The sequence below is a fragment of the Taurulus bubalis genome, assembly GCF_910589615.1.
Source record: "Taurulus bubalis genome assembly, chromosome: 12".
NCBI lineage: Eukaryota > Metazoa > Chordata > Actinopteri > Perciformes > Cottidae > Taurulus > Taurulus bubalis.
In genome coordinates this window covers 21,731,602-21,744,250 of record NC_136600.1, presented here as the reverse complement: position 1 = coordinate 21,744,250, position 12,649 = coordinate 21,731,602, and the positions used below count along the sequence as shown (strand labels likewise).

The window sequence follows — 12,649 nt, the reverse complement described above, 5'->3', positions numbered from 1 at the left end:
GATCACACTCTTAATTTCTCACCCAACAACAATGAGAGAGTAGACGACAGCACGAAGCAGTCAGAAACGATGCAGGCAAATTCAGTCAAGGTCACAGTGTTTGTGGGAGAGAAATATGTTTGTGTTGAATTACCTTTGCGAGCGATGCGGATGCAGTTTATTCTGGATTCCTGAAAGAGAAAGAACGACATCAGAGGGAGCGGCGCCGCTTTGCATTTTGCGTAAAAGAGATGTGATAAAAGGAAAGAGTATGACGGGAAATACCGAGCTGAGACAGAGACGTGTATATATATATATCACATTACAAATATGACCACAGCAGAAAAAACACACATTGAATGAACATTAAAGAGTAAACAGGTGAGGAACCACAGTGTTTAATGTCTCTGACTAAATATTCAAATGGCTAAACATGAGTGGGTTGCACTACGCTTCACTGAAGAAGAAAACAACATCATTTACTTTATGATATAGACAAGATAAACTATGCAGGGAAAACATATTCAGAGAAAAAGAACAAATCACCTCAGAGTTAAGAGTCCTATTGATGACGATATGAGATTACAAAGTGTTTAAAATTTGAGAAAGAGATGGGATATTCTTGCTGAAGGAGAAAATATTAGAGTTGAAAGGGAGAAAGCATAATTAAGAGGAGGGATCCAGACCAGTGCACCACTATGAAAAGGAATTAATTTTATTCAAATTCCACTGATGACATCTCAGTATTATGAAAAGGACCTTTGTCAAACAGCACTAATGAGATCCAAGACTGTAATCCAATTCCATCCTGCCAACACTTGGAGGACATGCATTATCAAATTAAGATTTACAGATGCTAATTCAGGCATTATGGGGCAATTATGCAAATATGCACATTCGGAAATGAGCAAAGAGCACTTTCCTCAAACTCCAGTTAAATAGCTTTTTTTTCTTTTAATTGAAAATCCATTTCACACTGACAGACACTTAAACAAGTTCTTAACATGGTGGTTTGATTTGAAAATACACACCCAGGCTGTAGACAAACATGTTATTTGTCAGACAGACTGTTATTTCATTTTCACAAATAAACCGCCAGGACTCAAACAGACAGTATATATTTTTCCCATTATTAAATGCTCTTTGTTGTCCTCTTTTATTGATATGCCTGTACTGTGAGCTATCAGAAATAAACTCTATTTACAGTGCAGCATGGTAAAATCCAATGGAACAATTGTCAGTGCATTGCCTTTTCATTTAATAACTATAATTTGGGGATTTTTTTTGCATTTTGTTGTTCACATCAGTGGTGGAAAGTAAGAAAGTACAATTACTCAAGTCACATTTTGAACACAAGACACACACAGACATATGTTATTACTACGTTCTTCACTCAGTCCTTATTAACTCTGTATTGTGACATCAGCGTCCTACCATGCTCACCATGGCAATGCTAACGTACTAATGCTACCATGCTATGCAGGTATAATCTTTACCATGCCAAGATATCATAATTAGATATTTGGTCATAAATCAAAGTATTGGACAAATACAAATATTGGACGTGATGAAGGTGCCAGGTGAAACGTTTAGGGATCGCTGATGTAAAACAGGCTGAAAACTGAATTCTCAATCAATATTTAATCGCAATTTCTCCTGATTACCTGATTGTTTGCATTAATAATCATGAGTCAAATGGCTTTATATTGCATTTTTGCTGTATGTGACTATGGATTTTTGAGGAGAAAAGCATTATCCATCAACAAAAAGCTGATTCATCTGAACCTGCCTTTCGCACGGAGACGGCATTGGAAACCTTGCGTTCAATCTTTTTTTTAGCTTTGGCAAATTAAGACACACACATTTTGACTGCAAAAAAAAGAAAGAAATAGTCTGTTGTGATGGATAGACGCGAACGTCTGTCACATGCACGTTTTGAATCGTCGTGTGCCGGCTCGGCAGAAGAGTCGACCGGCCGGCTCCAGATTGCGGGACTCGCATCACACGTCTGGTCACGCCAGAGGGGCCGGCCTGCTCCTGGCAGCTCTAAATACAAAACTCAAATGCCAACATGCAACGCGGGGCTCTACGGCACACACTCAAGGCTTTTACAATGTGTGTGCTTGTGCGTGTGAAGCTGGGAGATGCAAGTGTCCATGTTATGAATGACGATGCTGTGACCTGCAAAGCTGCAGTGTATCCACAGTATTTCAAGTCCTTCTTTAGATGAATCCATCAAAGCAATTAAAGAGGCTTGACAGTCACTCTCCAGATAATTAGCATGGGTAAATGCCAAATATTATGGGCCCCATATACTGTTCAAACTAGTCCCACTGCTGTCACAGTTGTAGTGGATTAGAGGCATTGTTATTTCACACAAACACATTCCAGAAAACCACTTATACTTAAACAGACCACACAGACTTTGATTTCATGCACTAACTAATCAAATGATAACATGTATAGGCTGACAATGTGTGTTTTGATAAGGTGTTCAGGGGGCAAATACCTTAAATGACAACTTCATCGCCACTTCCAGATGCAGAAACCCTTATCTGCAATTGTTTTATCCAAGTAAATGTGTGACGACTTTTAATGCCAGCTACCCTTTCAGTTCAAGAACAGGTAACAGTTTCTTTTCCCCTTCTTCAACAAAGAGTGAGCATAAAGTAATTATGTTTCCATCTTCTGAATAAAATCCCACTATAAAAATACCCCACAGTACATAAATATGCTAAATGCATTCATGCTCCCGTACAAAATCTCATTTAGGATGCTAAAACTCTCTGTTTTGGCCTACATTTTTGTGATAAAATGAGTGTGAAAATGTAAAAGGCCTGAAATACATAATTGCACACAGAGGATAAGCAGGAAGACAAAAAAACAAAGGAAGACACAAAACACATTAAATCACAGCATTCCAGTTCATACAGGCTGCACGAGTCAAACATTCTCATTAACTCTTTTAAATAAATCTGTTATGGAAATAATATAATTAACAGGCAAAACAAAAAGTCATCAGTGTCATAATGTATAATCTTGTTGGTCTGTTAGTTTAATTGCTGTTATGTTATGCTCTTTTATGTTATCTTGATTTCTGTAATTAGCACTTTTTCATGTGTCATGTTCATGTTGTCATAGCAGTGCTGTGACATGTCCTCTGAATTGCTGTCGATTGGTTATATGCCCAACGACTAGCAGGACTGCTTGCACTGACTGAATTGAGCTGGCATTCCAAAAACAAAATGTATTGTGCCTAAAACAGAGCAAACTGCACCCACAACAAACACAGTGACCCTACAATAAAGCAGCATCTGTAATTATGTTTTCCATTTTGTCATTTTTTTTTTTGAATAAAACATTTGTTTTCATCCTCCGTCAATTGAATCAACATCAATAGCCCTAGCACTATATATTTTGCATTTTTGCACTTTCTTTATTGTTTGATTTTCTGAAATGTAATACACTCTGCTGTTTTGTTGTATATATTGAGTATTTTTCATACCTAATATTTTTGTGTCTTCTCTGAAACTTTGCTTGCTGCTGCAACATGTCACACATGTCAACACATGTCCCCTTGGGGATGAATACAGTATCTATCTATCCATCCATCCATCTATCTATCTGTGTGCAGCCATGAAAATGAAGTTCCTTCCCCCCCGGCACCCTGTGGTTCCTTCAAGAGGAATGCTTCCAGTACTGTAGTCCCAACACAACACTGATGGCCAGATTTCAGCTGTGACTGTGACTGTATTTCCAGGCGAAGGCAGCCGTGTTTGAACGAGTGGGGACAGTGTTGGCTGTGTGATTTGGCACTGTGTTTCCACTCATTGTGGGTCATGGATGCTGGCCTCCTGCCAGGCAAAACAAAACCTAATCCCATCCGCCGGTAAAGCCAGGCCTCCCCAATCTAATCCCATGCTTAGTAGCCTAGTTGTGTGAAGTGCTCACACTGCACTACCACCGTGTATTTCTCCACTGGGTTGGAAAAAGATCCTACTGGTGTCAATGGGACTTTAACCACCGACAGGACTCGAAAAGGTCGCACAGACCAGTAGCCCAGCTTGCATGAGTTTATTCCCACATGATGATCACACAGGGCTCCATTACCTATGGCAACAGCCCTCGGCTCGGTCTGTGAAGATTAAAGCAGCGGCGCTCTACCTCTGATCATCTGCACCTGTGCCCAATTATCTTTAAGTAATTGCCTCACCCAGGTAGCAATTCTTCCTGTAATGGAATTTGGAAAGGTAATGTGGCGTCCTCTGGGTCTGACTGGAGACTGGAGGGCTTTGTGTGCACAAGAGTGTTTAATTGAAAATGAAACAACATAACTGTGTAAAATAACACACTGCTTCTCGACTAACAAGGTCTACCACCAGCATTCACAAAGTTTCTGTCATTTAGACAAACCCTGAAATGTAAACGCTTCAAGCCAGGTTTACCGCGGTCTAGAAATACTCAACTGATTAGGTAAAGAAAGAGATGAATAGATAAGGGCATTCATGAAAGGGCCATTGAACGAAGGGCATGAGGCAACAACAAAAAGGACAAAAGAAGAATAGAATAGGACCGAATACGAAAAGCACAGAAAATAGAAAATCACAGAGAAGTGAAGTCCGTTGTTGACTTTGAGTAATTCCAGCTAATCACAGCTTTGCTAGCTGTAAGTAATTGCAAGTAATTCCCTGTTACACCGCCAGCTCAATCTGTTTTCATGCAACAACCCCATTCATGGCACACATACTCTTTCAAGGGGTTGCGAGCCCAGACAATGCCAATTGTCCTCCAGACACAACCATAGCATTAGTAAATACAGACACTCATTAACAACACTCGCTCATTATTCTGAACACTAGAGTCTACATGGAGCGTTGCCAGATCTGCTGCACCGCTGGTGGGAGTTAACAGTCACTCACCCCTCTGAAGTTGCTCATAGCCTGGAAGTAGACAAGGTAGCTTTTGCGTGGGTCCAAAGGGCTGTTCCAGTAGCCGTTGTACGTGTGATTGTCGCCCACAGTGAAGGGACTGGCCTCTGGGAGGCTGCTGGGCGGCAGCTCGGCTGTGTAGTAGTGCGGCGTGCCCCGGGCCTGCGCCTCCCCGTGGGACATGGGCAACGGGAAACACTCCTGAAGCCCCAACTCTCTCTTTACTTTCTTCACCATCTCCTCTTCAACCACCACCTGGTATGTACTGGACACAGAGTGGGTGTGCACCTTTAAGTAAGCCGTGTTTAGCATTAACAAAGATTGAATATCGTCACCTGCTCAAGCTGCCTCTAGACACTGCACAACAGGCATACTGTAATACCGATCAAATGGTGTTATGATTACTAATATTATGTTCAAATGAGATTTTCATTGACAAAAATGCTAACTAAATTGCTAGTTTAAATGCTAGCTTCAAAATGCATTATTAAAAAGCTTGTAAATTTGCCTAAGTCCGATTGTCTTGTTTGACTTAGGCAAAATAAAATGGCCTAAGTCACATGACATAGGCCGTTATACTACAGGGGTAGAATCACATGATCTGTTCAACTGAGGATGTCGGCGATTTTACCAGAGGTGGCCACTATCATGAGGAGATGATTTAAGCAAGAACATCATTTTTGTCAAAAAATCACTTAGGCCATTATTTTAGTAGGGTGACGATATGTAACATTTGAGATGATTTTCTCACCTGACAGGCGCCCCTCTGCCTTGGGCGGGGCGCAACAGGACAGTAATGGTGCTCTCCGTCTCGCTCAGGGGGGACGGCATGTCTCCGTAATCAAACGTCGGAGCTGTGGACACAGAAACGCACATATTGGCCATTTTTAACATACGTCTCTGAGCCATCTCAGTGCTAATATACCCAATACCCATATCCTCATACTGAGTACACTGTCTGCATTTTCCTTCTACTTGTCCAATTATGCCTCATGTGTGTGACACTAAATTTACAGAGTTTCTCACTTGAAAGGTTGTGGCCAAAGTCATGCTCCTCCCTGGAGATGTGGCGGCACATTTCTCTTTCATATCAGTAGTCAGTTAGTGAGGCGAAGGAGAGCAAACTATTCACGAGGAATCAATGATTATCTTATTAAAAAGCGGTTTGCTTATGCCGCAGCAGAGAAGAGCTGACATCAATTAAGGTGAAGCATTAAGGGAAACTCAATGTGCATTTGTTGACATTAAAGGTCTGTTGAGGTTTGTCGAACTAAAAGAGGGTTTGATGCCTGCTGCCAGATAACGTCTGTTTGAAGGATGGTTGTGTGTCAGCCACGGTGGTGCACACGTCTCTAAGTGTATGGGCGAATGAGGAAATGTGTGTAGTTGGATACTCTGCGGTGGGTATTGCTTGAAGATGCTGACAGTAGTAGCTGTTGAAAGGTGTTCAGTGTTTGCTCGCTGTCAGTGCAGATTTGAGAGACACTCAGTGTAAGTGAATGTTCTGCACCGTGGGCCAGTGGAGGAGGTTGAGGATGATCTGCAAAGACTTTTGGACTTCATCTGCGGTCTGGCTTTGTGCCGGCGTCCTGTCTGACACACAGCCAGTGAGCAGTGATTGTGCACTAAATCTATAATTAAACCAACCCCTCCCTCTGTAAAGAGACGGGGGCAGAAGGAGTGAATAAATGTGTGAGCGTGGAAGGGTGGGAGTGGCTGTGCTGTGCGTTCCTGAGGGGCGTAATCCCATCCCTTAACAAGCACAAATGCATCATTAGGAGGAAATAGAAACACCGATGCTGGTTTTCTATCACCAGTAATAAGCTCTGAGACTCTCGGAAGTGACACTCTGGTCCCGGGAATGTACTGCATCTTTCTTTATACGCAACACACAGCAGAGTCCCCCCTCTGTGGCATTTCTCTGCTTCCTACGAGTTAATTTATGTCTCGAGGACTGTGAGATGACAGTGTGTCAGGAGTTTGGGGAGACAATGGAAAATAGCTCTTACACTCTGGGAGCAGTAGTTTTGCCCCTGCAAGAGAAGAACGATGTGAAGGTCAAAAGAGAGAAAACTCGGATCCTAATTATAGGATAAGTCTGGTGTTGCACCTGGCGTGGCGCATCAGTGATAGGCGGTGACGGCACACGCTTTATATGGAGAGGCGGCCCGTTTCCCTTTCTGTTTTACAATCTCAAGGCAGCTTTCACCCCTCCCTCGCAAGCACACATGCTCAGTCAGTGAGTGGCGCTAATACCTGAGATGTTAGTGGTGATTTCTGTGAGGGCGGTCTGCCCGAAGCCCTTGACGGTGCGCGCTCGAACTGAGATGAGGTAAGTAGTTCCTGGGTGGAGGTTGGAGAACATGTGGTAGGTCTCATTCTTCATCTTGGACACAGTTCTTCTTGGCCCCGGGACGTTGATGCCTGGATCAGACGACTCAATGCTCTGGTAACTTATCTGTTGAAAACAAGACGGTCTCAGGGTAACATCGTAGAAACCAGAGTCACCTTATCACTGATTTTTAAGCCTCATTATTGCAGCTGGTAACCAATTTCGAGTGATAAATTCATACTGATCTGCAGAGGTCAATAACTCAAACAGCTCTGTCATGAAAAGTCATTTGACTGGCTGATTGATACGATCCACTTCACTCAGAAATTAATTTGCTTCTCTAAATCAATGTGCTAATTGCTCTTGTACCTTTTATATTTTCAGAGGAATACTGTAGGACTTGATTGGCACTGGCACTGTAAAGTCAAAGTCAAACAAGCAACCTGCGATTTTTCAAAAGTATTGTGAGTGGTAAATGATTGTCAGACTAAGTAATGCATTATAAAAGGCCATGGACCGAGGACGCCACGCAGTAAAAAACTGAATTCAAGTGTTTAAATCAAAAGCGCTAAAGTGTTTATGAGTTTAATTAACTCTTTAATTAAAACTCAAGAATTGCTGTTCATGAGCGTCCTTTAAAAGTGAAATATTTTATGAAGTTTTTCCTCAAGAGGTGATTTGCCTTCACAGTACTCTCATGAGAATTTCCACTTATACTCTGTGAAATAGTGGAGAGCTAAATGAGACGACCTTACTGCAATCAGACAAGGGTGAACATATTAGGATATACAGTACATTAGGGCCGGGATGGAGCCACTTCGTTCAAGGAATGAACACACAGTCACTGCTCATGTGCATGCTGTACACACACACACACACACACACACACACACACACACACACACACACACACACACACACACAGAGAAGATGCCACTCGAGCCAAACCAAAGGCTTTGCTGATTATCATAGAAGAGCTTAATGCCTGCTCATGCCTCCTTAGTGTGGAGATAGAATTAGGAGCCATCCAGTGACTAAACACAAACCTCTGTGCTTCCTCTACAAAGGCAGACATAAAAGATGTCTGACAGTGCGAGGAGCAGCGAGCAGGGCTTGCAGAACAGCATGGCGGCCGATGGGCTCAGACAGTGGTCAATGGTTTAATCTGAGAGAAATGAAGAGGATTCTTTTACAGCTCTGTATAAAGCCTTCTACATTAGCTCAGAAAGTTCAACACACTCACAGATCCTGTGCATTCTCCACTTCATATGTCAAACCACAGATCCCATTTAATAATATCCTTGAGGCGGCGTTGCAATTGAAGCCAAGGAAAAAAGGCTTGAGGATAGGTAGGCAGGCCCACTGACGGCTCACCGCAGACAGAGGGTACATAGAAAATCCAAAATCATTATCTGGCTAAGCATAAGGCCTGACACAGGGCTCTGTTTTAATGGCACAAAACCAGTGTTAAGTGATGGGGCTTGGCCAAGTGCACAAGGTCAGTCACAGCAAATCAGAGTATTGCTGCTTTTTTTCTTCGTACACGTGGGCAAAGCGCACCATGCGCTAAATGGTTGGGTGAGGAAGAATACAAAGTGGAGCAGAGTGGTTCGCTGATGAAACACATGCCTGTACTTTGCCAATTGCAGTGGCAGTTGAAGATAATGACTCACCAAATAGAGAGGAAAGTAATTTTGCACTGGGCACACCAATACCAAAGGAAAAGGCACATTTCAGTTACAGGAGCATGCTAACGTTATATAATGTTGCTTGAGATTTAAAATACAAATGCGACTGGACGTTCTGTCTGTGTGCAGTTTGAGTATAAAAAGTGACATAACAACACACTGCACCTATAGCTGCAGAAAACCAAAAACACTCTCGCTGACCAAACCATCTGAACACAAGGTCAATTTAGTGTGGCGTCATCTTCCTCAGCTGATGTTTGCACAGTTGACATGGAGTTGCAGATGGTCAAATTTTAACTTTTCTGTTCACTTAACCTTTTAAAAACCAATCCCCCCCTTAGGGGGGAGACTGAGCGATTGTTATATAAAGCTGTAAATCATAGCTTGCTTTATGAAAATAAAAGCCCCAAACTGCTGTATTTGGATGTATTGAACTCCATAAGGAATATACAAGTGAAATACATGGTTTGGTACATGAGAAAATGTAAATGTCACAGATGTGCACAAATGTGTGCCCCAATGTTTTTTCTTATAGCTGCATCATTTCAAAGAAATAATCATCCTGAAAGTGCTTTTTTTCTAGGCGGACCTGAAACCTTTTCATTTTTTTCTGTGTGTCATCTTCATTCACTCTTAACCAGGAACATATATACTGATATTTACACATTTGAAGAAAATCTCACATGTGTACCTTTTATTATAACAGCCAAATTATTCAAATAGCCCGAATGTTTGCAGAGATTCACCCTTTTTAGTTTGGGTATGCAATTTTCAAGGAAAGGGCCTAAAAATAGGTTGTTTTTTAAAAGTTAATGGACTTTTAATCAATGATGGCATAACAATTTGAATTAGCATTACTTGTATTTGAAAAATAAATTAAAAATAGACTCCTAGACATTTTTAAATGCTATAGCTGTTCCAGAACCAAAACACACAAGAGAAAAAGATGAAGAAATGGATTCAAAAGTGTATTAGTGTGTTTATCTGCAATAACTGAAAGTGCAAAGGCAGAGCTAATGCATGTCCAGCTAACTTGCCTACAGATCAAGGGAGATGGTTAGCATTACCTGACATTGTGTGTGACATTGTGTGGGGTAACAGGTTACGTAAAGAAAAGAAAAAAGTAATAATTGTGAAGTGTTTACCAGTATTTACCGTTAAGGACACCTTACTGGATGCAACTACTTTATATTAGAGTACATTAGCGTCTCTGTACTGCACGTTATTGGATTAGATTATTGGTTAGTCCTCATCCTTAAGGCCTTTCCTTTAGTAACGTTAAAAGTCAAAAATACTGTTTCAATAAACAGTGAAGCATAAATCTAAACCTTGCTTGTCCAAGTAAGTCAACTAAACTAACAATTAAGCTAACCATGCTGACCATCTTTAAATCTCTGAGCTCACCTCATATTGGGTAATAAGGCCATTGGGCTCAACGGGCTCCTCCCACTTCAGGAAGATCATGTCATCCAGCGGGGTAAAGGTGAGCGACTCTGGCGCTATGCCTCCGGGAACTGTAAGAAATTGACAGAACAAACATTTGTCGGGGAAATTGAAGCGCTAATCCCCCGGTGAGCTTTTCCTGTCAATATCACAGAAGTGAATGTCACAGTAGCTCAGAACAATGCACCACATGAGACACTCAGACGAGAGAGCAGCAGGCACAGAACATCAGATAAGGACACAGTTAATTTATGAACTGCATTAATTATGTAACCGCAACACAGACAAGAGAAATACACTCTAAGAAGCAGGCGATCATTTTATATCAATCTTCAGTTGAAATATATCGATGAATATGTCAAATACTTGCTGGCACACTTGTTTCTGAATGGCAGGGAGAGGGCTGTCAATGCGTGAACATTCATCATTAGCCTCTGTTAACAGTTTTTTGGGCCATTTGGTTGCAGCCCCAGTCCCCATGGTCTGTGTGAGCGCTGCACAGAGAAAGACTGTTATGTGAGAATCAGGCCTGAGGCTGAAGCAAGAGCCAAACAGCTGAGTCAACTGTTATCCTTTGAATTGAGTTAGTCTGGAGGAGAGAGTTGCTTATTAAGGCTTTTGGAAGAAGCGTTCATAATTGACATGTACTGTATGTGTGTGGGTGTGTATATATATCCAATCACTTCGGTAAAAAAAAAAATTCTATTGCATTTTAATTTGCTCTTGATCTTTTTTTATATCCTTCCCTGTACTGTATAGATCCTTTTCTGAAGATCTTGTTTGTTTAGATTTTTGTTCACGGCAGAATTGATTTCTCCCTCAACCGCCATGCAGACGATGTGCTGCGGCACAAAAGAATAATAGGAGATAAGAAATAAGCACAAAATCCTATCTCAGGGTTGCCAGAGAGACAGATATAATGTTTTCTCTGTTGTGTTATTTTCGTCTAAAAATGAAATGGATCTTTTGTCATGCTGATTCCGCCTCAGTCAGATGGTCACCCTCTCTGTATTGTGTTTAAGGATATGCATAGCAGCTGTTGTTAATGTTTGGAAATATGTTGCAAATGTAGCACATATGAAACAAAACAGTTTTTATATATGAATTTCTAATGTTTAACCCACATGTACCCACTTATATTAGGTTGAAGGACATCATAAAACCTCAAAACCAACCATCATGGCATTAATGTGACAGTAAAGTAGTAATCTCATTGCAGGATACAGACTGTAATTGTGGTAAATTAGAGAAAAAACATCTTTTAATTTGATACCTCCTGATAAAAATAGGATCCATTGCAATATGTTGTTAAACTGCATTGGTTTTAGCTTGGTGTGCCAAACACACTGGTAACTGAATGCATATTAACGTTAAAAGATCAATTCTGACACGTGTAATGTTTCCTTTTCCTCTCTGCTTCCATACTATCTTTTCCGTTACCTCCACAAGAGACTTACTGTCTTCCTCGGTCTGAAAGGTGACCTCTCTGCCCTCTTTCTTTCCCTCAGGGTTCGCCAGTGACAGACGGACATAGACGCCGTGGTAGGGTGGCAGATCACGCAGTGTGAAGCGTGAAGCGTTGTGTTCCACTGCCAGGCACTCGCGCACAGTGGTGTTGTGGCCTCCGCCGCCTCCCGCCGTGGTGTAGCGGTAGCACAGGGACACTGAGTAGGTGTGGCAGCGTGTCAGGTTGAACGCCAGATTCTCCCACTGCAGGGACAACTGCCTGGACTGGATATCTGTGGCTGCGAGGCCCCGCAATGCACGCATGGGCTCTGGGAGGGGGGAGGATTGAGTAATAAAGAAAGCAAGCAATGACATTAGGGAAGTTCTGAAGGCATAATACTGAATTCTAGAAAATTAAACCACAGGTTATTGTGAAATATGTGTTTTCCTGGCATACCCTTCATATAACACTGTCACTGATCCCGGGACTACCCTCGCAGTTTTTCCGCTTGTTTCCCTCCTAGATGCCGCGATATTGCCCCAGCCACAACATGGAGGTTGACAGTTTGCTGTCAGCACAACACGCCCACATCCCCCATGGCAGAGCAAGAACTTGTGCCAATTGTGCTAATTAATTGGACAGGCTGCGGGTTGCTGTCGCACTCCCACCAGTCCCCGCCTCCATGTCGCTGAGCAAATTGACTCTCCAATAGTTATACTTCTTTGCCCTGAGGTTTAATCCACACACACTCAAAAAAAAATGCCAGTGCTTTACAAGGACACTCACTTCCGCTGGTCACTTTTACTTCTGGGTCATTGCAATGGCCAGTTGT

The 12,649-nt window shown here is 42.0% G+C and overlaps 1 protein-coding gene across 2 annotated transcripts in view; it reads right to left on the bottom strand.

Moving 5' to 3' along the window:
- The window catches only part of ptprub (protein tyrosine phosphatase receptor type Ub), a gene marked incomplete at both ends in the record, with an annotated part of 146,356 nt that overhangs the window by 32,258 nt on the left and 101,449 nt on the right, over positions 1-12,649 (bottom strand). For both annotated transcript variants that reach the window (XM_079228129.1, XM_079228130.1), the window contains 6 exons: positions 134-170; positions 4,899-5,172; positions 5,659-5,761; positions 7,164-7,365; positions 10,332-10,441; positions 11,828-12,145. In XM_079228129.1, the coding sequence (XP_079084255.1) occupies positions 134-170; positions 4,899-5,172; positions 5,659-5,761; positions 7,164-7,365; positions 10,332-10,441; positions 11,828-12,145 (1,044 nt within the window). The remainder of the gene's footprint in view (positions 1-133; positions 171-4,898; positions 5,173-5,658; positions 5,762-7,163; positions 7,366-10,331; positions 10,442-11,827; positions 12,146-12,649) is intronic.